The sequence below is a fragment of the Erinaceus europaeus genome, chromosome 16 (genome assembly GCF_950295315.1).
Source record: "Erinaceus europaeus chromosome 16, mEriEur2.1, whole genome shotgun sequence".
In the NCBI taxonomy this organism is placed as follows: Eukaryota; Metazoa; Chordata; class Mammalia; order Eulipotyphla; family Erinaceidae; genus Erinaceus; species Erinaceus europaeus.
The window spans coordinates 73,319,343-73,346,802 of NC_080177.1; the positions used below are offsets into that span (position 1 = coordinate 73,319,343).

A 27,460-nucleotide genomic window follows, 5' to 3' on the forward strand; every position below is an offset into this window, starting at 1 on the left:
GATCTCCGCCGCGCGGCACCCGCCGATCGATACGCGATGGCGGACGTGCTCCGGCCGTCCAGTGCCGCCCGCCTCTCGGCCTCGTAGGCTGGGAACCCGCTGCGCCCGGCGCGCACCCTCCCGGGACGCCGCCCCCCGCACCTGCCGCCCCGGCTTCGGGGCTCTTCCGGACTGGACTTTGCACGGCGCCGCCCAGCCCACCGCGCACAGGGCCGGGGGAGCCGGCTGAGGCGGGGAGCGCCGAGGGTCCTCAGCCTCCGGACTGACTTACCCTGTGGGGTCTTCGCGCGGTGGGTCCCGGGCAGCCGCCCCGTGGGCCGCGAGCAGGTGGGGGCCCCGCGGCGGCCGCCCCGAGGGCCCGCGAGAACCGGATCTCACGGACGCCCCGCCCCCCGACGCCCGCTGCCACTCAGGATTGGTCGAGCCGGCCCGAGGGCGGCCCCGGCCCACGTCTCAGCTATAAAAGCGGCGGACGCATGACCGCCGCGGCGAAGCTCGGAAAGCTGCGGTGTTCGCGGGCCCGCTCGGCGGGCGCCCCATTTCTCATTGTCCCCCCTACCCCACCCCAGCGCTTCCGGCTCCACCATGCCCAGGGGCTTCCTGGTGAAGCGGACTAAACGGACGGGCGGCTCCTACCGAACGCGCCCGGCGGCGGCGGCGGCGGAGCGGGTCTTCTCCCTGCTGGGACCCCAGGGGGCGCCGCCCTTCCCCGAGGAGGTGTCCGCCGCCTCCCGGCCCGCTGCCGAGCGGGCGGAGCCCCCGACCCCAGGGGAGCCCCGAGAGGGGATGGAGGAGGAGGAGGAGGAGGAGGCTGCAGCCCTCGGGTTGTCTGGGTCGCCCCGCGGGGCGGCGGGGGGGAGCCCAGGCGCGGGCGCGCGCGAAGACGCCGAGTGGCGGGCGGAGGGCGGGGAGGCTCCCGGGCCGGGGCCCAGCCCCGCGAGGCCGGCGGGCGCGGAGCTGCGCCGCGCGTTCCTGCAGCGCTGCCTCAGCTCGCCCGTGTCCGCCGAGTCCTTCCCCGGGGGCGCCGCCGCCCTGGCCGCCTTCTCCTGCTCGGCGGAGCCGGCGGCTGCGCCGACCTCGGGGGAGCAGTTCCTGCTGCCGCTCCGGGCGCCGTTCCCGGAGCCCGCGCTGCACCCGGACGCCCTGCACGGCCCGAAGCGGGCGGCGGGCGGCGAGCGGCGGCACAAGGCTCCCGCGGGCTGCGCGGCCGGGCCCGTGGCGCCCGGGGCCAAGAGACCGAAGGCCATGAGGAAGTTGAGTTTCGCCGACGAGGTGACCACGTCGCCGGTGCTGGGACTGAAGATCAAGGAGGAGGAACCCGGAGCGCCGTCCCGGGGCGCGGGGGGCGGCCGCACGCCGCTGGGGGAGTTCATCTGCCAGCTGTGCAAGGAGCAGTACGCCGACCCCTTCGCGCTGGCGCAGCACCGCTGCTCCCGCATCGTGCGCGTCGAGTACCGCTGCCCCGAGTGCGACAAGGTCTTCAGCTGCCCCGCCAACCTCGCCTCCCACCGCCGCTGGCACAAGCCGCGGCCCCCGGCCGCCCCCGCCGCCGATGGGAAAGCTCGGCCGCCGCCCGCGTCCGCGCTGGGCGCCGGGGCCGTAGCGTCTCTCCTGGCGGACGGGAAGGAGAACAGCCGCGCGGAGCCGGGCGCCGATCAGCACCCGCAGGCCGGGGACAGCGCCGGGGCGGAGCCGCTCGCGCGGGGCGCCCCGCGCCGAGGCTTCCAGGTGTCGGCCCCCCCGGAACCGCCGCCGCCGCCGCTCCCCTACCCCGAGGGGCCGCTGGGGCGCCGGGCGCCCGGGGCCAGCGGTGTGGGGGCGCCGGACATCTTCGTGTGCCCGTACTGCCACAAAAAGTTCCGCCGCCAGGCCTATCTGCGCAAGCACCTGGGCACCCACGAGGCGGGCCCGGCCCGCGTGCTGCCCCCCGGCCTGGGCCCCGAGCGCGGCGGCCCGCTCGCCTTCGCCTGCCCGCTGTGCGGGGCGCGCTTCCCGTCGGCGGACGGCAGGGACAAGCACCGGCTGTGGCACGCGGTCCGCGACGAGCTGCTGCTGCCCGCGCTGGCCGGCGCCGCCCCGGAGGCTCCCAGCCCGGCCGTGGCCGTGGCCGTGGCGGCCGACGGGGGCGCGCAGCAGATCTTCTCGTGCAAGCACTGCCCGTCCACGTTCTTCAGCTCCCCGGGGCTGACTCGGCACATCAATAAGTGCCACCCCTCGGAGAGTCGGCAGGTGCTGCTGCTGCACATGCCGCTGCGGCCCGGCTGCTGATGTGCCCGCCGCCTGGGCGGGGGTCTCGGCATGCAAAGCCACTCTCTTGTCTCTGCCCTCTCTCTCCTAAGACGCCCCCGCATTCGGTGTCCCGCCAGCAGCGCGGGCAGCGAAATGTTCAAACCCTTCTCTAGAGCAGGTATGTATGTATGTATGTGCTACACACGTTTGTGGTAAAGGACTGTCAGCTTCAAGCCTTCGCACCCCCCCCCCCCCAACGAAAATAGGATTTCCCCTTCAAACTCTGGAGACGAACGAATCCTATATGGCCTGTAATTCCTATGGAAAGTCACAGTGAATGCGTGCATGTCTCGGTGTCTGCAGAGGAGTCTAGCCACCAGAAATGGTAAACATGAGTTTGGTTCGGTTGTTTTTTCTTGCCATCGCAGGCACGTGTGTAGTTTCTGTCTCAATAGGGTCAGATATCTTGCATTTGTATATTCTGTGAATTAAAAGTTATGTGACTGGTGCCAAACTTACAGGGGGGTGAAATGATTCAAGACCTTTGTGGACCGGAAATGTAAGAGGATAGCTGTGCTTTGGGGGGGGTGGGGGGTGGGGAGGGCATCACCCTTTTCTTAATCACTAGTCCTTTCTTGAGTTAGTGTTTGGAGGTGGGGAAGATGCTATTTTACTGAAAGGAGTTCACACCCCCCAAATTCTCACTTTTACTTTGCGTGCAGTATTCAGGAACAGCTGACTTAATACTCTCCTTAAAAATAGTTTTTTGGTTTTTTTTTTCATTTTGTTATAGGACTTGGCTTCTAAAGTTTGACTGTTTCCATAAGGCTTTACCAAATTGTTGAGTGCTTGTTTTTAATCTCAGACTTTGTATTATATATGAACCTGTTCACCTTAAAGGAGTGGATACCTTTATGGAAATCCAATATGGAACCAATTCATTCAGTATTCAGCATTTTCTTTTCTTTTTTGTAAATCACTTTCAGTGTACATTCTGTACCCATATTCTAATAGCCAGAGTTTGGGACGCTGGCCTAGTATTGCTTGACAGCCCATACTTGTAAGATGCTTACCACCAAATAAATGTACATAGCTGGCACTCTGTTGTGTTCTGTGTTTGTCTTGTTGAACACAGCCTGTTTTCTTCCCCAAAACTGCATTTCTCTCCCAGAAAGCCATTATCCTACTTCAGAATCTTAGTGACCCATTACACAGAATTAAAAGGCAGGAGAAACGACATTTTGCAAAATGAATGCAGTGGTGCAGAAATGCAATGGGAAATTTCCCTTTGATATCTGATTGCTGAGATGAAGTTCCCAAAAGGTAACCATTCTTAAATCTAAAGATGCTCTTCCCACCCCCTCCAAAGTTAATAGAAAACATACATTTTTAAAAAGCCTGTGAATAGTATTACCTGACACACACACACTCTCTCCCAAGCTGTACTACCCAACTAAATCAATCTGGTATTTTCATTCAATTTTGTTACATATACTCAATCTATTGGATGTTCATTAAAAGCAAATGAAAGTGCTTTAAGAAATGTATAAGCAGCTATTTTGACTTCCCATTTTGTGATTCTTTATCATGATTGTGGAACACTGCTTCGATTTGTTCCCAGAAACTTATCCATTTATCTTCTGTGTAACATTTCATAGGAATTTGAATTTTACCCTACAGTTTTAATAGCACATTTTATTAATAAGAAAATAAAAACTCAAGTGTGTAGAACTTGTGGAAGGTTTAGAAACTGTAAAGTTTTGTTCCTGAAAGTATATTAGAAGACAGTGAAACTGAAGAGTTTAAAGACTCAAAAGAGATGGAGATAAGTCAAGACTTTAACCAACAGCACTGGGTGAAGTTGCTGGATGGCTATTATCAAGCTGGGAAATATCCTGTTTTTACTGACAGATAGGATCTCTAGGAAATAAGTTGTTATCTTGAAAAGGTATTTCAAATTCTTTTTTTCATACCTAAGACGATGTAGATTTATGCTTTATATTTCATCAGTCATGCAGCCCTGCTTACTAAGTCTGAAAAAAATAGATGAACTTTAAGACACTAATCAAAACTCTTGAAGTGATAAGAATATTTTATTGTATTATTAAATACCTTATCTTTCCACTGTTACAAATTTGTAGATACTACATGAATACATAATTTATATGTTATAGTTTGCTGGTATAATGTATTTACACATGCAGTTAGTACCAATGTCATGCTACATTTCCTTAGGAGATGCCCATTCAAAACAAAATGTGAGTAAAATCTGAGCAGCTTATCTACTATAGGAAAATACTTCTGGAGGATGGAATGTTTACCAACCTGCACCTGAAAGTTCAATATTAACCATATTAGATCCGATTTAGACTCCTGGGTCATGTTCCCTTTTGCTTTCATAATACACATAATTTAAGTAACACAGTGTATCAGAAAACCTCCCTCCCTCCCTCCACCCATTTTTTCCTTTGTGGTATTTTACAGAGAACACAGATACACCAGGATCGAGCAGCCAATCATAGTGGGCCACAATCTTAAACTGTAAATGGCATTTAAACAGTGATAGCACTTAAAAAGCAAAACACTAGAAAAAAAACTGGTAGCTAAACAAAGTTCAGCACAATGATTTTTCTGGTTATTAGGTATGTCATGCCATCCCCTGCTTAACTAAGATATGTCACTTTGGGAAGAAAAAGTTAATTTGAGTTGGAATTTGAAATGCTGAAAGATAATTTATTTTTCTTTAATTTGTAACATAAATAGACCATACATATTCTTTGTATTAACAGCTTTGCAACTTTTGTTGTAACTTTACAAATGCTTACATTAAAAAATTTACATTTGTAAGAAATTATATATCTGCTGACTCATGAAACTACAGTAGGGTACAATAAATAAAATGAGACTATTTGTCCAATTATGTTTTGGCTCAAAGTTAATCATGAAATTAAAAGTAAAACTTAAGACATAATTTCTAGGAAAGTAAAGGGTGTAGAATAAAATTCCACCCCTCCCCCATAACATGGCAGCTTAAGAGTGTGGAGGGAACAAAAATCCAACTGAATAAGCAACCCAAATCTAAAATTGGAAGTTATAAATTATTTAAGTCCAGTGTTTTCTAAAGTAAATGTTCAGGAAAGAACATGCAAGCCTGAAAGGGTTAACACTATGTTCATGCTAAGGTGGCCACTGCTGGTCACTGCTGGGCTGCTTGTCTCCTTAGGATTTATTGGCTGAGCCAGAGGAACGACGCAGCTTCATGGACATTCGGCTTTTGCTAGTTCGAGGAGACATTGGAGAGGCCAGGTCAGCCCCATCTACCTGCGTTGCTGTGGGAGTTTCACTGGGTAGAATCTCTGGGTAGGAGCCTGTGGGGAACATCAAGAGCATTAGTAAAGGCCTCTGGCCTCACATCCCAGAAGAAACAACCTACTGCTACTGGTCGGTAGCGTAGATTCCAGGCCTTAATGAGGTCTTTTGAGAGGAAGGAGTAAGCCCAAAACTTGCTAGTTACAACATCCTATTTTATTTAAAACTCCGTGACCTCTTGGCTCCTGTGATTACATGAACAAGAAAGTGCCAAAATCATCATTTCTAGAATGATGAGCCAGAATCAGGCAGAGAGCTCCCAGAAAAGCAATGGGAAGCAAAATCTTTGGGCCATAACCATTAGCATGCAGGGTACGACTTAAGAAGCAGGTGAGAAGGATCAATTCCTACCACTAAGGTACAGGGCACAACTAAGTAAAGGGCCTTCATTGCTCAAATATGAAGATAATAGCATCCATATGGTTCAAAAAAAAAAAAAAAGATTTAGCAATGCAAGACCCTTACACATGCAAAGTATTTATGCTTTTTAAAGAAAGATCAAGATAAATTCCTGGGAAAAGGAGGACAAGAATTCTCATCTGGAAGTCAGTCAAAACACATTAACTAATCCCCACAAAGGTCCCAATTTAGAAGAGATAAGCAATATGTTTTGTTTTTCTTAAATGTTGCTGTTTCACTATTAGGCATCACAAACAGGAAACTAGTATAATTAGTAGGTGTAAAATTTTGAGAATTTAAAAAAGTGTCAATAATTTTTACCTCTATATTTCTGTGAATTATAAATCCTCTATAGTAATAAGAAACTACATTAAAATCTGTAAGCATAACAGAATGCTAAATTCTGCACATATAAAAAAGCACATTAATCCAGATTTGATATGTCTTAGGAACACGATAATTTTCTCCATGTGTGTTACAGATACATCACACAGGATGCAAGTTTAAACTCAGACATTTCCTTTCTCTGTACAGTGACTTTTGGCCTACTTGTTACGTCAATGCAGCAGTAATTTAATGAAATACTTTTGCTTCCACTTCTATAAAGTGAAACATTTGTGCTTGAATTGATGACTATTTGTAATGAGACAAAACTATTTAATAAGTATAGATGCAGTTGAGATGGCTTACAAATTAAAAATGAATCTCTACAGAACACTTCAAAGTGTTTTTATGGCCAGATGTTCTATTTATACTTAAGAACGCATAAACATTGTCAAAGAAAAATATTTTATTACTGTTCACAATGCTGGTCAACTGCTTGACTTTTCAAACTAATTTCTCCAACATTCTTTCTTTTCTGATTGACATGAAATTGGCCTTCAAAATATAAGGAGAAGGAAATATATTTCTGTTCACCTTTACTCTTCCTGAAGATCAGAATTGGTTCAAACTGGCCCCATACTGGAAAACCTAGAGGAGAATATGAATCCATGGCCCATTTAAGGAAAGCTCTGCAGATGGATGGCAGAAGGAAGGTGAAGAGCAGTAGCTCATGCTTTCTGGTAATGCACTGCGATTCCCGGCCATGGCTATTTACCTTGAGATGGCCAATGCTTTCTAGTGGAGGTTTTGGGAGGAAGAGAACTATCACTTTGTTGTGAATGAAGAAATGGAGTAGCGAGCAGAAGTGAAAAAACAAAAGAGAAGACAGATAACAGATATGAGAGATGCAGTGCAGAATTTTACAGGTGTTAACTGAAGAGCAGAGAGGAATCAGGTCTCTATTATGAAATACAACTGGGCATGCAGTGTGCCAGAATGATGATGCTTCACAATAGACAATGCTTTGTAGATTCAAATGTCATACTTACCAACTAACAAAAAAAGTTCAAATAGGAAAAAAGGAAAGGAGAAAAAAGTCTATGAGAGATTCTATTAAGTTATCTACCTTTTCAAACACTGTAACTAGCAGCATGTTATACTCATCACTTAGTAGAAAAATCTAGAGCTATACTGTCCGACATGACAGCCAAAACCCACAGTGAGATTTGCTGCATTGACACATTAGTCATATCTCATGTGTTCAGAAACCACACATGGTTAGTGGCAACATTCTAGACATTGAAGATACAGGACATTTCCATCATCATCACCGGAGAACACTGCTTTCAAGTATGCCAGATCAAATGAAAAGTTACTTCAGAATACTCCCATCCTTCTCCTTTCCAGTCAACTGAGAGTCAAATCAGGCTTCTTAGTATCTACTAGTGTCTATAGCTAATCAGCACCCCTACACATATTTCACCAGGTGATGTTTGTGCTGTGTATTCAACATAACCAAACTCTATAAAGGTGTTGATCTATTTTTCTTTGAAACATTCTACTAGGTTGTTGGAAAAGTCATGGCGCATCATGACTTTTCTGACGACTCAGTAATAGCAAATATTTCCCATTTTCTTGGTTTTGCTTGCTGATGAGTATAGACACTATAAAACTGCAAAAGTAACTGGGTTAACTATAATCTTTAAAAACAGTGTGAATTGACGGGCCAGGTGTTGGCAGACTTGGTTGAGCACACGTTACTATGTGCAAGGATCTGGGTTCAAGTCCCTCGTTCCTACCGCACTAGGGGAAGTCTCATGAGCGATGCAACAGTGTTGCAGGTATCTCTCTCCTTCCCTATCTCCCCCTTCCATCTTAGTTTCTTTATGTCTCTATCCAAAAAATAAAGAAATACAATATTTATTTTAAAATACTGTGATTTGGGGGACCAGGATAATAGCATAGCCCTGGCACACAGTATTTGCTAGCAAGAGGGCTCAGGTTCAAATATCAGCACCACTAATAGAGCTAAGTGTTGCCCAGGTCAAAATAAAAAAAATAAATAAATAAATAATACTGTGACTCTGAAATTAATTTCAATGCATACTGAACAAAGGTAATGCACTATGTTAAAAAGTGCATGGGCTGAGTGGTTGGGGAAATAGCTCAACTGGTAGAGCACTGAACTTACATGCCTGGGGGTTCAAGGTTTGATCTCTAGTGCCACATGTGTTAGAGTAGTGCTCTAATTTCTCTGTGTTATGTAAAACTCTGTCCCATATATAATATGTATTACTGTACACAAAGACCCAGGTTCAATCTCCTGGTCCCCACCAGCAGGGGAACACTTCACAAGCAGTGAAAAAGTGTTGCAGGTGCCTGGCTCTCTCCCACTCTCTACCTCCCACTCCCTCTCAATTTCTCTGTTTTATTATCAAGTAAAATACATAAAGTTAAAAAAAATAGATGAAACAGTATAGAAGTACAGATAAATGACTGGTTTCACTTAAAAGTATCAATAACTACTACTATTACAGACCAACAACAAACATACCAGTCTAGAGTCATCAAAGTTTACCTTTTTACAACTGGGGAAACTGGGTCTAGAATAGACCACTTTGGATGACAAAGCTAAGGCTTAATTTCAGGTCATTCTGATGCCAGAGCTCATGCTTCTCATATGGCAATCTTAAAAGTGCTGGCACCAAGTCCCAGTGCTAACTCTAGTGGCAATAAAAAGTATTTTAAAACGATTTTTTTCCCAATGGCTAGAAACATTCAAGATATGGACACTAAAGTCAACAGGTCCAGGCTCTTCCAAGTGGCTCTACATAAGCTTTTCTTTAAACAAACAAACAAATTAATAAACAGAAAGCCTCACAGAACTGCCAAGAAAATTAAATGAGAAAATGCATGTACAGTTCTTAGCTTAACAAGTAAATCCTCTATTACTTTATTATTTATTTATTATTTATTATTTTTTTACCAGAGTACTGCTCAGCTCTGGTTTATGGTAGTGCAGTGACTGGACCTGGGACCTCAGAGCATCAGGCATGAGAGTCTTTCTGTATAACCAATATGCTACCTCCCCCTCTACTAACTATTTTTATTATTGAAAATTTAAATCTGGTGGACAGAGATATAGTACAGCAGGTAGAGCACAAGACCTGCATTCATAAGGTCATGAGTTCAATCCCCTGTACCACATATACTACAGTTCTCTTACCAAGTAAATTTAAAATTTACATCTGAATGAAAGTTCTGTTGGGCATTTAACTTAATAATTATTGTCACAAAAGTTAATGTACTTATTTGAAACTGACATTTTTTGTCTTTAGTTCAGAACATAGGTCATATTTTCAAGTTCAAAATACTGAAAAAAGAAACATTTGACGATATAGTTTAATTTCGTAATATAATTCATTTTTAAAAGGAGTAAACAAATTTATAACTATGTAACATATTTAAGGAAGTTGTTTTTTCCACTGACACTTATAAATTATACATATATCTTTCTAAAGAGGTGAAATACCTTCAGACTTTTTTTGTGTGTGGTACTAGGACCTAACATGAATGGATTTTACTATTTTCAGGATGACCTTTTTCATTCTGTTTATTTCAGAGAGAGAGAGAGAGAGAGAGAGAAATATAGGGAGAGACATCTTAGCACCAAGTTCACTTATGGAGCGTCTGCTTGCGCTGTGACGTTCCTGTATGGTACCCAGGATTCAGCCTGGGACCTCACACATGGTAAGGCACCAGCTTAACTAGGTGAGCTATCTCCTGGCCCCTCAGATGTTTTGGTTTTGCCATCAGGGTTATTTCTGGGGCTTAGTGCTGGCACTATGAATCCACCGCTCCCAGCAGCAATGTTTTTTCTTTTTTCCTTTCTATTTTATTTGATGGAACAGAAATAGAAAAGGGAGGGGGAGAAAGAGAAAACTGCAGACCTGCTTCATCACTTGTGAAGCTCTCCCCTATAGAGTGTGGGGTGGGGGGTGGGCTCAAACCCGGGGCCTTGCACATGGTAGTATGTGCGTTCAACCATGTGTGCTACCACCTGGCCCCCCAGATACATTTTCCCCTTGAAATTAAAAATATATATATAGAGAGGCCAGGTAATGGCACACCTGGTAAAATCACACACATTACCATGTGCAAAGAAAGCCCCCAGTCTCCATTTGCAAGGGGAAACTGCACAAGCAATGGAGTAGTGCTATCAGCATCTTTCTCTTCTCTATCCCTGTTTCTCACCCTCTATCAAAGGGGGGAAAAAAAAAGGAGGGGGAGCTAAATGTAGAGGAAGGGAAAGGAGATGCAGAGATACAAAGTACCACGCCACCATCCATGGAGTTCCCTTTCGTACTGCCTACACTGCTCCCATGTGGTGCCGTGGTAGGAGACAGTGCTTTCTGCAAGCTAAGGCATGCACTCTATACACTGGGCTAGGCCTCAGCTAGCCCTTCTGCTTTTTCAAATCATCCTAAAGCCTGGGAAAGGGAGGCCACTTTAAAATAACTTTTACAGAAGAACACTAAGCCGAGGCTAAATGTTAATGGTTCATCCCATTCAGTGATTCAGAAATAGATTTGACTGTCATAATGCTATCCCATCCACCTGTGGCAATGCAGATTTTATGGAATAATAACAAAACTGAGATTAAAATAAAGGAAGCTAACATCTAAATCTTCATAATCACTTGATCTAGATAATTTCTTATTTTGAAGGCACAGAATTACTTGACACATTGCTATTTTTCATGTATTTAAATAGCCTATACATTTTCTAAACATAATAAACAAAATGGTATATATAAACAAGTGTACATTAATGTATTTTTGTAATATATGTGTGTGTAGAGACACAAACACCAATCAATTCTTTGATTTTTTTTTTTTTTCCTCCAAGGTTATTGCTGGGCTCGGTGCCTGCACCATGAATCCACCACTCCTGGAGGCCATTTTTTCCCCCTTTTGTTGCCCTTGTTGTTATAGCCTTGTTGTGGTTATCATTATTGCCATTGTTAATGTTGTTCATTGTTGGATAGGACAGAGAGAAATGGAGAGAGGAGGGGAAGACAAAGAGGGGGAGAGAAAGACAGACACCTGCTGACCTGCTTCACCGCCTGTGAAGCGACTCCCCTGCAGGTGGGGAGCCAGGGGCTCGAACCGGGATCCTTAGGCCGGTCCTTGCGCTTAGCGCCACAGGTGCTTAACCCACTGTGCCACCGCCCGACCCCCCAATTCTTTGATTTTTAAAGCTTCAGACTTTCTTAATTTGTCAAGAAAAAAACACAAAGGGAGGTATAGTTCCATTAAGACAACAAAGCATTAGAAGTCATTCTACATCTACCGCTCAAAAGACAAACTAGAGCTAACGATAGTAAAAGAGACTTAGTACGGGAAAAGCTCCGGGCGTGCTTTTAATATTGAACAGGAGAGAATATTTAATGGTTACTTTTAGTAATTCAGGCTCCTATTTATTGTCAGCACTCTAGGAGTTTTTAATTTAAAAAGACCTGATTTCAAAAGTTAGTGTAAATATCTAGATTCTGAACTTGCGTTATAACTTGGCCAAGACATGGGGCAATTTCATTTTAGAGTCAGAGGTGTTTCAAATACAAGAGAAGTTTTTTTTTTTTTTTTAAAAAAAGCCACTTACAACTTTTGATATTTCCCACACACATGCCTGACAAAGATAAAGAGACATTTTTCCTGTAACTTTTTATGGAAAAAAAAAAGGGCAAGAAAAATCTAATAATATTTTAACATGATTATGGAAGCTCAACAAAGTGTGACATCATGATATTTCCCTCAATAACCTTAGGGATAAAAATAATTTCCCTTAAGTATTAGTCTACTGCCACAGAGTCCATTCTGAGAAAATACAGTTATGAAATTTGTGGATCAACTCTGATACATCAAATGTGTTTTTTGTATCTAAGCTAAAGTTACCTAAAATTCTCCTTTTAGTCGTTTCAGTGTCATCACAGAAGGTATCTTACTGGAAATTTGTAACTAAAAAACCTAAAAAATAGTAATTTCCCAGAATATTCCACTTAATTAGGTTATAGGACTGGTTAGAAAGAACAGATATTATTCCTCATATACTGCAATTCTCTATCATTTAATTTCAAATTATTGCAGCCTTATTAATAAGGTCTTTTATTTGTATGAGGTATGCATATGTTATCTAAAATTGATTCTCAATGAATATATTTCCTTAAATTTGATCCCTATGTTAAAAAGATAAATGAGGGAGCTGGGTGGCAGTACACCTGGTCCAACAGATGTTTCCATGTGCGAGAACCTGGATTCAACTCCCTGGCTCCTCACCTGTAGGGGGAGCTTCTCATGCAGTGAAGCAGGTCTGCAAGTGTCTCCCTCTCTCCCTCTGTTTCCCATTCCTCTCTCAACTTCTCTTTATCCTAGCTAATAAAAATGAAAGAAAATTTAAAAAGTCACACTATTAAATCTTTTTTTTTTTTTTGCAAATACAACTCATGTCCATCTTGCTGTTATGTGGTTTATCCCATATCTTCTCTCTCCCCCTTTACTTACAACTTTAAAGATAAGTGTATACAAGGTAGTTTATAACTAAACTTGAAATTTGCGGTGGTGAGGAAATAATTCTTCAAATACTCAAGTGTTTTTGATTTGGTGGAAGTAAACATTTAATTTTACTGTGCTGAACTGAAAACTGTTTTGATAAAAATATACTTTATAACTATTAAAGTCTATGAAAACATATAAATCATACTTGGCAATATTGGAAGAAGTTTTTTTACAGATAAAAGCACTCAAATCAGGCTGCTCATTGCTAATGTTTCCTAAAAGAAAAGGCAATTTAAAAAAAAACTTAAAAGGCTTATATTAAGTCCACATTTTCATCACTCTTTAGTCATAACAGAAGTTTTACATTAAATAAGAATAAAAAAAGACAGTAACATACATTTTAAAATGAAGTCAAAGTTTTAATGTGATAGATATAAAACATTTACTTAATGTCTCAGAAAGTAAAAATACTTCTTTCTATAACAATCTGGCTAAATGTCCAGGATAATATGTAAATGAGGACAAAAGGGAGGAATATATATATAGGACCCCCAGTTGGTAAAGAGTGCAATGTGAAATACAAGCTTTATCAATTTAAGGGGCAGGGGCCAGGTGGTGGCGCACCTGGTTGAGCGCACATATTACAGTGCCCAGGACCCTAGTTCGAGCCCTCGAACCCCACCTGCAGGGGGAAAGCTTCACGAGTGGTGAAGCAGGACTGCAGGTGTCTCTCTATCTCTCCCCTCTCCATTTCTGACTATCTCTATCCAATAAATAAAGATAATAATTTTTTTTTTAATTTAAAGGGGAAAGCTAGTCTGAATGTGGTTCTGTCATCAATATAGCACAACTGTACAATCTGTGGTTCAATTATATGGCACGTAAATGTTATTAAATCTATTTCAGTAGTGCAGTTGATATTGTCGGGTACCCTCTATTTTTCCACTTATATTTAATAGTGTTCATTAAGTTCTTATTTTGTTGTTCATTAATTTATTTTCCATATTTTTTGCCATCTTTCTTACTGCCAAACTGATTTTAAATAATTTCAGCCCATTGAAATGGATCCTAGACTTTTTAATCTCTCTCAAAAGATTCAACTTAGTCTAATTTTCTCTTTGCTCGGTCTTTTATAGTCACTGAATGGTTTTGAAGTCTTCTGGATAAAATTATTTTTGTAATGGTCAATTAAATGGTGACTCGAATAGAATCTTTGATTCCATCAACTAATCTTCCATTGAATATTGCAATACTTTCTCAAATAAATTAGCTTAGGAAAAGAGTATTTTTTAAAACTTAAATATAAAGAAAATTTATAAAACATATTAAGTATTTGAAGCCTTACTGTGATAGACTTCAAGTATATTATATTTCTTTTCCTTTCCTTGAACACTATTACAATAGTCATCTTTGTATTTCAGGTGCCTTGTACAGTTCTAGGCACACAACAGAATGATCATTTGATGAGCCAAGATATCTAATACCAATGCAACACATCACAAAATACAAAGACACACCATTTCGGTTCAGTAATATTACTTTTTCATGCTGAGAAAAAAGAAAAAAAAAGTCCACACAACAAAGTGTAATTAATTAATTTCAGCCAAGGGTTCTATTATTAGTTATTTTTATCCCAGAACAAGTGTTAGTGTTTCATGCAGACCTCAGTTAGTAAATATAATTTAGTGACAACTTTTGAAATGTTTAGTATGAACCAGTGTTAAGTTTGCTTCTTGTTTAAGTTACAAACTTAGTGTTTTCTAATTTTTAAAAAAGAAAATAGGGGAAGAACAAAGGGTGTTTTGGTTGACACTTTGTCTTACCTTCAGATAAACAGAACTGATACTTAATGATCTAAAGAGGGAAAATAAAATAAATGAAACAATCATAAGGAGTGCAAAGTAGTACAGAATAGGAAGGCCATGAGTCATTTATTTACTTGCTGATTTCTCCAAAATTAGTTAATAGTTAAAATGCATTACCCTCTTAAAATGTTCAAACATTATGAAATAACTTACTGTACTAAGTACTTCTGACTCTAGACCACTTAGTTCAGCCTCATTTGCATAAGTATATGATAAAGGTAATATTCTTGGCTATTAAATTTTGATCCTCTAAAGCTGTAGGACAGGGAATGCTAACTCTTCTTTTGCAGATGACACCTTAGTAATGATTCCATGAAACACAACAGTCACCACCCAGTAGACCAGATAATTTGTGGTGCATATACTTTTATAGAAAATATATTTAGGTAAAGTATAAATCAAATAAAATGAGGTAATAAAAAATGTTTGCATTTCCGTGAATAGACTTCATTCAAGTAAGTTTTCCATCATTATAAAGAATCTTTAGAACAAAAGGGTATTGCATTTCAAGTTCCAATAGCGGCAAGTAACGGGTTCTAGCTATTAATCTTACCTGCATCAGATGGTAAATGATGGTAGGGAGCTGGAGAAAACACCTGTGCTGCAAAATCTTCAAATGTCGTTGGTTCTAAATGGTGCTGGACAATTGTCTGCAGGTATCGTGCCCTCTCCTCATAGCTGGTTTCCTTCCGTTAAGGATAAACTTAAATGAAGCTTACAATGAAGTAAGACTAGATCTCATCAGAAAAGAGTACTATGATTGCTAAGTTATTAGTTTTTAATAAATATAAATTTTCACTAACATATACACCATAAAAAGTATGGCACCTTAAAGAATGAAAATGGTTTTTAATGTAGGTTTGCTCTTAAGGAAATCATTATAACTGACGTTTATTGGAAAATTATTATGCTTCTCAACTGCTAAAAGAAAGGAGTAGTTTACTTGAGAAAGGACTCAACTGCTACCCAGTCAACCTAGGCTCATCTTATCAGTTGGATAGATCTGTAGATTTGTTCTGAAAAGCCAAAATAATATTGCTTAAAATACCATGTCTGAAATTCTATATTTGTAAAGATTATGAAAAATTCCTGCATATCTTTTTTCCCTCACATCTCTGCATTTCCCCCCAACAATTGTTCTCATTTTGAATAGAAGACTACTATTGCTGTAATCCTCGAATAACTTCACGCAGTTAAGATAAATACATAGTTGAATCTGTATATCAGGAAAAAAAGATACCTAGTCAATTATAACACTGAAACAAGCAGGAGTATTTGCAAAGAGTCTACAGGGCTCCTAAATGCTGTCTAACAAAGCATCAACAGGGCACTGACACTGACTGAAAAATACTGTACTTCCCTTTCACCACATTTTCTTCCCTGATATTATTGACAAGCAACCAGTACCTTCAAGTGTTGTTGCTTTTGAACAACCCACTCCAGGCTTCCTGTTTCAGCAGGGCTGATTGTGCTGTTAGCACAGAGAGGGCGAGAAAGAGAGAGAATATTTCTGTTGTTCACGAAAGCAACTATGGAAATGGCTGTCAAAATGTAGAGCAGCAGGCAGCAACATACAATTATCAGGAAAAACTCACATGCTGACTTCATGTCGTACAGTTCCTGAACTGAGAAATCAGTTAACCTTTCTTCTACAACTTTTGAAAGTTTTCCTGCTGTACTCAGCGTGCTATGTTGACAGGCTTTACATAATACACTTAAGTACGCATACAGAATAATGTGGATTGGCCTACTGGTTCCTATTTCTTTACTGATTTCCCCCCAAAACTCATTTTTTTTGAAATTTCTGTTCTTTTTAAAAAGACTGAAATTCAATTATAGGTATAAATTTTAGGTATTATAGAACTAGTCTACAACTAAGGACAAGAAATTTTGAGGAAATTCAAGATGATTATTAAGTGACAGATACCACAACCAATTAACATTCACAAAGGGTTATTGACTAAAGAGGAAAGAAGTTTCAAGGTTAAAGGCTAAGACTATCTTTCATCTGATACTTGATTTTTTATGTATTTTGCCCTCTAGGTGACTTTAGCACTCTCTTCTTACATTAAGATATGTTTTTATGCATCAAATGTTAAAATTACCCAAATTCCAATTCCTTGCAATCCATTATTTTCAGTTCTGTACACTGTTTGAACTTCTGAAGAATTTCTTTGAAATGGTAGCAACAGCTAAGATACTGTATTAAAATAATCAGTTGTAAAGATTTTATGGAAGGATAATAAACATTTTTGAGCGTTAACATAGGAAATACAGCACACTTTTTAAAAAAGAGGTATATAGTTATAAACCGAAGAGGATGAAACTGATGGTTCAATCTAAATAATACCACATATCTCACAACTTGTTGGAGACTACTTTTTTCATTGGGGGAGATTCACAGCTGCCGAATTTTCTGCAGTTAATAGAGTCCTTTGATTCACAGCAGTGCCCCTTGTACAAAAAATACTGGCCTTTGTGTATTACCAGAAACTAATTTTCTATTTGGCTGAAAAGGGAAAAATGGGGTTATTGCTTCTCCCTCCTACAGAGCTTTTCATTATGCCTGATGCACTCAACTTCTAAGCTCTTCTGAGAAAAAAAAATAACTGAAGAGGCAAGAGGTAGAAAAATGAGCTTGTTAGCACATTAGAAGTGAAGTATCTTGGTGGGCCCTAGAAATTCCCAGTGGTGTGTTAACTTATCACTCTATGCATGCTGGCACTGATAGTCTCCCAATTGATCACTCTCTTTTCGCACCAAAGGTGCTGCCAGGAAGCAAAGGCTGAAGGCCCACAGGAGAACAGTCTGCTATCAAAACAAGCTGTTTTAAAAGTCTGCCTGAATGGGTAAAATGCTTCATGAAAAAGTAGGGTGGAGACACCTACCTGCTTTTAAAATGCTCTACTTTCAGAGGGCCTATAAATGAAATATTTTACTATATCTTATTATATTTAGAGCTTACACAAAATTTAGGCAGAAAGAAAATGTTAATATTTCTAAGGCAGGGAGAATATTTCCAATATAGTAAAATTTATTAAAGCAAACAAGGAGTATCTAGGTAACACATATTTGAGTTTAATTTTAGTTCACTTTACTGATTTATAAAACACTGAAGAAACCCTACCATACACCTACATACAAAATGAAAATTATCCAGACATGTATATTCATTTTAAAAAACATACAATGTATTTTGTAAAATTACAAAAATATTTTCATTATTCAAAATGATGCTTTCCAAAACAAATTTTAAAAACTCAAATCTAGGTGGCAGCGTGGGATAAAACAATCAATAGTTGAATTTAAATGAAACAAACAACCTTGCAGTGCTAGCTAGCATCTGAAGTTTCCTTCGTTTGCATGTGTGTGGGGGGGAGGCGGTTACCTTCATAAAAAAATGTTAGCTTAGTACATAATTATAACCTAAGGTAATGAATCCACTAAAAATTAAGTATTCTTTTTTTTTTCAACAAAAAATAGTTTACAAGTCTATTGTCTCAGGCAAAAAAGTTATATATTCTTTATGATTTTCCAAGTTTAGTATAGTCAAATAATCAACAACACAATAACCAATCCAATCTATAGTTCTTAAATAGCTTCCCATTTTTCACTTCAAAAAGAAAATTCTATCAAGGAGATATGATAAATTCTAAATTTAAATCACAACTATAAGTCCACAAAGAACACTCTTTTTTTCCCTCTGTGATTGAGAAGATCATTACGTTTCAAACAGTGCTGTCAGCATCTGCAGTGGTAACCATAATCCAAAACAGTTCATTCCTTTATTTCTTTATAATTAGTCAGACATTTAGTCCTTAAGATGGCACTTCTCTAGGGAAGAGTTATTAGTGCCTATAAATTGAGTGGCACATGTAAACGTGATGGTAAGATCAAGATGGCTCAAGCTATGTAGTCCTACTAGGAGTTAATGTTGGTCACTGGCATGGGAATTAGATATCTGAAATAAGTGAAATAATAAAAAGGTAAAAGTAAACAAAAATTCAGAACAAAATTTAAAGTACAAGTTCGAGTTGAAATAAGAAGGCTTTTATTAAGGAGTCGGGCGGTAGCATAGCGGGTTAAGCACACGTGGCGCAAAGCGCAAGGACCGGCATAAGAAACCCCGGTTGGAGCCCCCGGCTCCCCAGCTGCAGGGGAGTCACTTCACAGGCGGTGAAGCAGGTCTGCAGGTGTCTGTCTTTCTCTCTTCCCTCTGTCTTCCCCTCCTCTCTCCATTTCTCTCTGTCCTATTCGACAACAATAACTACAATAAAAAAGGGCAACAAAAGGAAATAAGTAAATAAATTTAAAATAAAAAAGGCTTTCATTGTATATCTAAAACAAACTAAGCCAAAATTAGCTAGTAATAAAAATAATAAACAGTTGATGGAGGAGACTTTTAACTGGTAAGAATCTTTCTTACAGAACTAGTCGAGCAACAGAAATCACACACAGGTGCTGCAGTCACAGCAATATGATTATCCACTAATCCTCCTGCCCTCCTACTCTCTGCAGAAAAAGTGAAGAAGGAATATTACTACACAAAAACAATCATAAAGGGAACTAAACCTTTTCTACGGTATAAAGAAGTATTTTAAACCTAATCTGCACATCAATAATATTCACAATATTTATTTTAATGTTTTTACTTTTGACTTTAAACTTGCATAAAATTATTTAAGGTACTCTGTCAAGAACAGCTGTCAAAAAACGGGTTTAATGTTAGCCTGGGAAACGATGTATGAATTCTCTGTGTCACATGTTAAATGAGCACACAACTACCCCCATGACTGCAATAACGATGTTGAAGATAAAAGATATAAAAGCAGAGTAAGCCAAAAGTTCCCCCACATCTGTACTGAAAATAGTTCATTTTGACTTCATTTCTGCAAAATAATATTTGTAAATAACAGCTGCTGTCTCCAGGGGGTAATTTTGAATGCTGTTTAAACATACATGTCTTCACATGCAAGAATTATTTGGTCTTATTATTTGTGAAACAGACAACTGACTTATGGATATAAAAAGAAAAACCAGGAAACAATATGAGAAGACACTACAGGTTAGTTAGTAACAAAATGTTCATCTTTACTAATATGTAGGAAAATAAATAAAATGTAGATCTGGCTTTAAAGGAGGTACAAACCTTCACTCTGAAATAATTTTCTTAATACAATGTAATTTTGAATTTCTCCGTCAGAAAAGACAAAAATTTCAGTTTCGTGATAACTAATTCTATGGCATACCTAATAGGCTGTAGGAAACAAAAATGTTATTTTGTAAAATCGAAACTGGCATGTTTGTGTTGTACACAGAATGACTATAAACTATACTTTTTTAAAAAAGCAATTATGAAAATTATAATTGTAGGCAGACATCAAAGACATATCAATTTAATTCTGTCTTAGTTTTAATGTTTTATTTCCTAAAGAACAAAAGGAAAAAAAAAGACTGTTGGCTCCTTTCTAAGCGGAGGCAAAGTAAGTAGTCTTTATTTTATAATGAATTTAAAGATTAATGTCCTGGGGGCTGCTTGGTGGCGCACCTGGCTGAGCGCACATATTATAACGCTCAAGGACCTGGGTTTGAACCCCCAGTCCCCACCTGCAGGGGAAAAGCTTTGCGAGTGGTGAAGCAGTGCTGCAGGTGTCTCTCTCTCTCTCTCTCCCTATCACCCCTCTTCCCTCTCAATTTCTGGCTGTCTCTATCCAATAACTAAAGGTAATAAAATAAGAATATTGACATGTGAAGCTGTACTCACGAAAATTTCATAGTAGTGTAAGTCAATGGTAAATCAATATAATTTGTTTTATTTAAAGATCCAGGTTGGCTACTTACTAGCTGATACGACTTTAAACAAATTAACTACAACAACGAAAACAACTAATGTCCAATTCCAAAATGCCTGGTTTACTCTGCATTTGCTTACATATAAACTATGACATCTTTGCAGTTTTAATGCTTAGAACTTTCATCACCCTTCTCTCTATAGGGTGATAATTCCAAGAACAATAATTTTAGACTACTGACTTAATTTTTTTTTTACAGAGTACTACTTAAACTGCAGATTAGAGTTCAATATTCACAAAATTTTTAAGATGATTCATAACTTGAAACTGGCTATGATGGGATTTTCCACATCACAAAACTCAATGAATATCACAAATTGGGCCTCTCTGTTTTCAAAAGTCAACAGTTAAACACTAAGTGTCTTATGCTTTCCTCAGTCTTATTCACCTAATAAACTAGTGGGGAGATTAATGTCACCTAGCAAAGGCCTTTTAATCTTCATACCTTCAAACACAAGGTCCAGTAACACTACGTGACCTTATTATTTTTTGTGGCACTAGGCCTCACACGTGTCTGCTGCTGTGAGGCTAATCGTGTTAGTCTCTTAATTTGGGGGTGGGGTGAGGCGGGCTGGGGAGGAAGTGAGAGAGAGGGAGTGCACACCACCATCCCACCACTTGTGGAGCTCTTCCATTAACATAGGGCTTGCACTCTATTGGGCAAGCTATCTCTTGATCCCCTTAACTGCCTGATAAATTACAGAAGGAATGAATAAAGCTGGTTTGACACATTAGGAAATTATGTGCAGATAGTCTCCTTGTTTTCATTCAAATTGGGCTTTCTAGAGGCAACTCCTCTTGGGACAAATAGAGTGAAAGTTCCCTAATTTTGAGAGTTTGGCTCCACCCTTACCTACTGTTGATTGTGCAAAGCTTGTTTAGGAAATGAAAAGCACCCTGCATGCCCCATACATGGCGCAACAGTATGATGGCACAAACTGACAATAAAGTCTCAAAAATTATATAACTGCCTAAACAATAAATGTCATAAATGTTGAAAGTAGGTACAACTTATTATAATTTAGCACTGAAGCAACCACTGTGCGCCACTGGTTGTAAATTTTTCTATTAAAAGAAAAAAATTCTTTATTGGTATGAGAATGAATTTAAACTAATTCTATTCCAGCGGCATTAATTAAGTTAGGGAGTTGGGCAGTAGCGGATCGGGTAAAATGCACATGGCACCAAGCATAAGATCAGTTTAAGGATCCCAGTTCGAAGCCCCGGGCTCCACACCTACCGGGTGGGGGGGGTGTCACTTCACAAGCAGTGAAGCAGGTCTGCAGGTGTCTTTCTCTCCTTCTCTCCATTTTCCCATCCTCTCTAGATTTCTCTCTGTCCTATCCAACAACAATGACAGCAATGACAACAATAACAACAACAAAAACAATAAACTGTGGTCTGGGAGGTGGCACAATGGATAAAGTGTTGAGCTCTGAAGTGTGAGGCCCTGAGTTCAATCCCTGGCAACACATGTACCACGGAGATGTGTAGTTCTTTCTCTCTCTCCTCCTATTTTCTCATTAATAAATAAAATCTTAAAAAAAACAAACAAACCATAAGGGCAACAAAAGGGAAAAAATAGCCTCCAGGAGCAGAGGATTTGTAGTGCAGGCACTGAGCCCCAGCGATAACCCTGACGGCAAAATAAATAAATAAGTCATTTGTCTATTTATTTATATCGTTACCAGTGTTATCACTTAGTGTCTGCACAATGAATCCACAGCTTCTGGTGTTCATCTTTCCTTCCTTTCTTTTTTTTTTTTTTAAATTAAATAGGACACAGAGAAATTGAGAGGGAAGGGGAAGGTAGAGATATCTGCAGTGCTGCTTCACTGCTCATGAAGCTTCCTCACTGCAGGGGAGGAGTGAGGTCTTGAACCTGCGTCCCTGCACACGGTATTCTGTGCACTCAACCCGGCGCGTCAATGGCTGGTCTCCTCCAGTTATTTAAGCTGGAGCTGAATACGTCGGATGCTATATAACTGATCATAGAAAAACTGATCATCTAGCTTTGGAGAAACGTCTATAGGTAAAATTAAATGAAGGCATATTCATGAAAATAGAATATATATTTTTACCACTAATAAAATAACATCTGGATATTTAGTTTTTTAAAGCCCATCTTAAGAGGCTATTTCCAAAATGGACTTTAGTCTCTTATTTAGGAGCACACTCATATGTCAATGACTGCACTGTAAAACATTAACTCCCACAATACAAAAGGGGAAAAAAAAGAATATTTTTAAACAGGTTGAAACAGAGGAGGGCTACACCTACCAACATTATTTCCAGAATACTTAGAAAATGTTTATCCCATAAAAAGCACTGCCTTGATGGAGACTATAAACAGAGATTTGATTGAAGAAAACACAGGTAGAGCCAGAACTTGAACCTTTATTACATCATAGTCTAGTGCTTTCAGGATGCGTCCAATCTTAATGATCTGAGTTTTGTATGAAACAAAAGAGAAGGTTGAAGAGACATCTTTCTAGCTTAAGGATGGCCAACATGGTTAATAGTAGCTTCAATTCTAAGTCTGCAACTTTCAAAAACTGTTTAGTAACTAGAATATTATATATAGTAAAATCTTTGACATGCTCTAATGTGGGAGAAAATAAAGCATTTGACTTTTTTGTTTCTCGAAATATCTTCAGTTTTGAGGTGCTATCATTACACTGGGTCTTGAAAAAAAGTGTCATTGAGCTATCAGACGTGTGCAGACATTTCAAAGCACTTCGCAAGGATGTCATGACTACTATCAACTGAAGTGACACATTTACCTGAAATCTAGAGATTTATTAAGTGGCCCATGGACTAGAAGATGCTGTTCATTTAGAATGTGAAAGTATATTGCTCACCTTAAAAATAAAGCTCTCCAAAATAAGTAGCATGAATCATGGAATTAATATTATTTACTAGTAGAAATTCTTCTGAAAGTCTGCAACAGGTTCCGACAAGTTGTCTATGTTTTTCTATGATGCCTTATATTAATGAAATTCTTTAGTAGTCGATACTATCTACACCATAATAGAAAAGCTGTGATTTGTCAGAGTAGACAAAGCTGGGCTTTAATCCATCCTTTTACCCTTACTGCCAAGTCTATATTGTTTTCACTGCGTCTCAATTAGGAGACAGGCAGAACACCTGGTACTTCTTTATCTCAGTCCCATGGGCTGCCAGATGACTCAAAATCCATAACAGGTGCTAAGGCAGTGTGAGGGTAGTCCGATTATTGAAAGCTGGAGTTGAATAAATTTTGGGCCATATATATAATTGCTCATAAATCAGCCAATTACTAAATGAAAACATTAAGTAAAAAGTTGATAAGCCCAATCTACCAAAGTTCATATAAATACATTTAAAAAGATTAACCACAAATAAACAGGATTAAAAACTTATACCTAACTAAAGGGTTTGAAAAATCCTTCCTGATTTAATAATCCAGTCATGGGTGGCTTAAAAGAAAGCACTAGTATGATTATCAAGTATGTATATTATATTTCCGTGAGTGTTGTGCTTTTCTTGAAAGGCAAATTTCAGGACTTCAAAGTTGAAGGATTCAATGTATGTATTTAAGCTGAATACTAAACTTAGACCCTGCCAGAAGATTGCAAAAAGGAAAAATAATAACTAAATAAGTGAAATTTTACAGTGTACAATTACTTATGTTTTATCTCTACCTAAATGTGCACTAACTTAATTAGGCCTTTGTTAAATGCTATAATTACTGGGAGTACAAAAAAAAAAGAGGTGATTTTATTATCATGGTTGTAAGTAACAAAGTACAGCAAACTGTCATTTAAGACAGTGTCATAGAATCTATGATAAACAGTACCTTGGCTTAAACTAATGCACTATGTGCCCCAGGGGGTGATAGGCATAGTGACTGTACTTTAACATCAAAATCTGCCCATTAATCTTGACTTAAATAGAATCTATTCTGCAGTAAAAGGAAGAAGGGGCATCCAATGAATTACTGTTCTTGAAATATAGCACTGGTGCCCGTTTACTAAAGTCATTTAAGAGGACGTGAATAAGCGGAGTACTAGTGAAGTTCACAGATTGTTACTTTGCTAATTTTACAAAGCACGCATCTGACTTTTGCTCAATTTAGCAAGACTGTCCTATTAGAGCAGTTTTATAGGTTAAAAAAGTTTTCTGGAAATATCTCTCCCTGATCCTTTTAAAGGGTAGGTTGAATAAATTACAATATTGCAACATAATTTTGTCTATTTAAGTTCACAAAAAGAAATATTGTAGGTGATTGTAGAACTATGTGGGGGGTCAGGATCGAGGGGATTTTTTTAAAAAAAGATTAAATAGTTTTTGTTTCTGTTTTCATTGGAAGGGCTAACTACTTGATTTAGACTAATCAGAAAAACATGGAAAGGTCAGCACTGTGTACAAATACCACAACATACAACAATTCATAAAAAGGGAACAATCCTCAAACTTCAAAAGATATCATTCAATGAGAGATAACTATAAATGAATGAAACAGTTAAGTTACTCACTTAAATGCTAAAGCTAGTGTTTAATTATAAAATATCCTTACAAGTTTATCTTTGACGGATTATTTGACACTTCCAAATGTAATGTCTAAAGTTACCTTACATTTCTATATTGTTTGTATGCATTCATGGCATTTGGGAATTCTAACAAGTACAACATAAAGGAAATTAAGTAAATTTGTCTTTGACCTTATCTGAGACGAACTGTGATTTGAATCATCTTTTAACTCTTTTACGAAGATAAAAAAATAATTATTTTCCCCCTAAAAATAAAACATAAATAAAGCAACACTGCCTTTCACTCTGTTATAATCTGAAACTAGATAATGGCATGCTAACAAGGAACCACTACAGGTGGTTACTTAAATATATTTATTTGCTTTCTTTTTGATAGTAGGTATGTGCTAAATGAAAGTCAACACTCTTATCAAGAGAGTAAGTAAATGTAGAAACATCAGTTCCACAACAGCTATTTTTGCTCCTTCTCTTTTCTGAATAGCAATTAGTAAAGCAACCCTTCCCCTCCTCCCTAGTGCTGTCAAGCTGTTCAGAACAGTCTGCAACTCGACAATGGTACCATTGTGAATGCTCTCTGGGCTTCCTTCCCACAGAGAGTTAAATGGGCAGTTCCTGCTGCCCATGATTGGTGTCCAGTGAAATAATACTCAAGAGCCAGGTTTTATCAGCTTCACGCCAAAGAAGTGAAGCCAGGGAACCCAAGCCTTCATATCATACTGGACCATATGCCAACCCTGATGGCCCCAAAGGTTTATCACTAAGAATCAGGATCCATCATGTCCCTTGTGAAATTTCACTTCACATACTTTATGTGAAATGCAAAGCATCACTAAAAGCTAAACCTTCTTTACAACTGGCATGAACAGATGGACGGTAACAGGGGTTTGGCAACCAAAAGGTAAGATTTAAATAGGCTGTATTCTAGTGTCTGCGAGGAGAAACAGAAGAAAATGGGGATCTGGGACCAACAGTTTATCCAAATTTCACTGCTCAGCTATTAAGATTCAATAACAAACCTCCCTATATTTAGTAAAAGAGAAAGAACAGATTTAAAAAGCATTGAAGTTTCTATGTCAAACAACGTTAAAGAGCAATTTCAGCTTTACATGCTTCATTCTTTGGCCTCCAAAACCCCAAAATAGCACCTGACTGTACTGGGGATTTTATATTTAGACAAAAACTAGAATAAAGCCTGTGCATCATGGAGTAGATGTGGTGAGTTATATGATGTGAGCATCTCAGTGGGACCTCATCACCAGTCATATAAGGGTTTAACAGAGGAAAAAAGAAAGGGAGAAAGAAAGAAAGAGAGGAAAAGAAAGAAAGGAAGGAAGATCCCTATTCTGCCATAGGAAAGAAGTTGGCAAGACAGAAGAGAAATTTTAAGTTTTGAGTTTTTTTTCCTTTTTTTTTTTTATTGGGAGGTTAAAGCTTCATAGTACAGTCACTGGCGGCTGGGTACACTTTCTAATCCCACCAAGATAGGTGTCTACAAACCACTCTCAGTCCCAGATTAAGTCCATCATCATGTACCAGGGCTTGAAATCTCCCTCCCTCCCTCCAGCCCTCTTTCTGCCTCCTTCCCCAGAGTTCCTTGCTTTTTGCCCAGGCCTTGGGCTTCTCCATTTTCCCTCCGGTGTCCTATATGACTTAAGGACCTAGACTGGCATGTGCAGGCCACACTACTACACAAGATCTGACAAAATAGGGAGACAGAGGTAGTGCTTTCCCTTTATTTTTTGCCATCAAGTAACGTATGAAACAGTATCAACAATGTAAAATGTATAATGGTGTGTAAAAGCACATGATACATAAAATCACTTATAGAAAAGTTGAAAGGATTTTTAAGCAATGAAAAATCTATCAGAATATTAAGAACTGTGAAAATCTCAAATGTTATTTTTTAAAGGACAAGAATGTATAAATACTATCAGCCACTTAAGAGATTTTTTAAAAATTTATTTTATTTGCGATTTAATAATGACTGACAAGACTGTAGGATAAGAGGAGTACGATTCCATACGATTCCCAGCACCAGAGTTCTGTATCCCCTCCTCTCTATTGGAAGGTTCCCTATTAGAGATGTTCTTACTGTCACTAAGAAAAAGTACACAACTGTGGTGGAGAATGCAGTGTGGGACCACAGCCCTATGAACTTATGATCTTATAAATCATTAAATCACTAATAAAATACATTAAAGAAGAATATTAGCTATTACCTTTATTAGCCTAGTAATTACTGGGCAACTATTATAAAATATTTAATTTAGGGGGTCGGGCGGTAGCCCAGCGGGTTAAGTGCAGGTGGCGTGAAGCGCAAGGACCAGCATAAGGAT

General features: G+C 39.7%; 2 protein-coding genes across 12 annotated transcripts in view; one reads left to right on the forward strand and one right to left on the reverse strand.

Annotated features, from left to right (window-relative positions):
- Positions 1-585: 585 nt before the first annotated feature.
- On the forward strand, positions 586-3,446 carry INSM2 (INSM transcriptional repressor 2). Its single transcript, XM_060174179.1, has one exon. It carries the CDS (start codon positions 586-588, stop codon positions 2,266-2,268), a length of 1,683 nt encoding a protein of 560 aa, XP_060030162.1. The 3' UTR covers positions 2,269-3,446.
- Positions 3,447-4,303: 857 nt separating this feature from the next.
- RALGAPA1 (Ral GTPase activating protein catalytic subunit alpha 1) overlaps positions 4,304-27,460 on the reverse strand; it is a 185,924-nt gene continuing 162,767 nt past the window's right edge. For 7 of the 11 annotated variants that reach the window (XM_060175429.1, XM_060175431.1, XM_060175428.1 and 4 more), the window contains 2 exons: positions 15,294-15,418; positions 4,304-5,597 (listed from right to left, as the gene is read on the reverse strand). In XM_060175429.1, the coding sequence (XP_060031412.1) occupies positions 5,449-5,597; positions 15,294-15,418 (274 nt within the window). In that variant the 3' untranslated portion in view covers positions 4,304-5,448. Of the gene's footprint in view, positions 5,598-14,698; positions 14,730-15,293; positions 15,419-27,460 lie in introns of all 11 variants that reach the window. The other 4 variants (XM_060175432.1, XM_060175430.1, XM_007530243.2 and 1 more) reach the window with 1 other exon arrangement.

What these genes read in the sequence shown, in the direction of transcription:
- INSM2 (XM_060174179.1), top strand. Translation starts at nt 586, where the DNA reads ATGCCCAGGGGCTTCCTGGTGAAGCGGACTAAACGGACGGGCGGCTCC.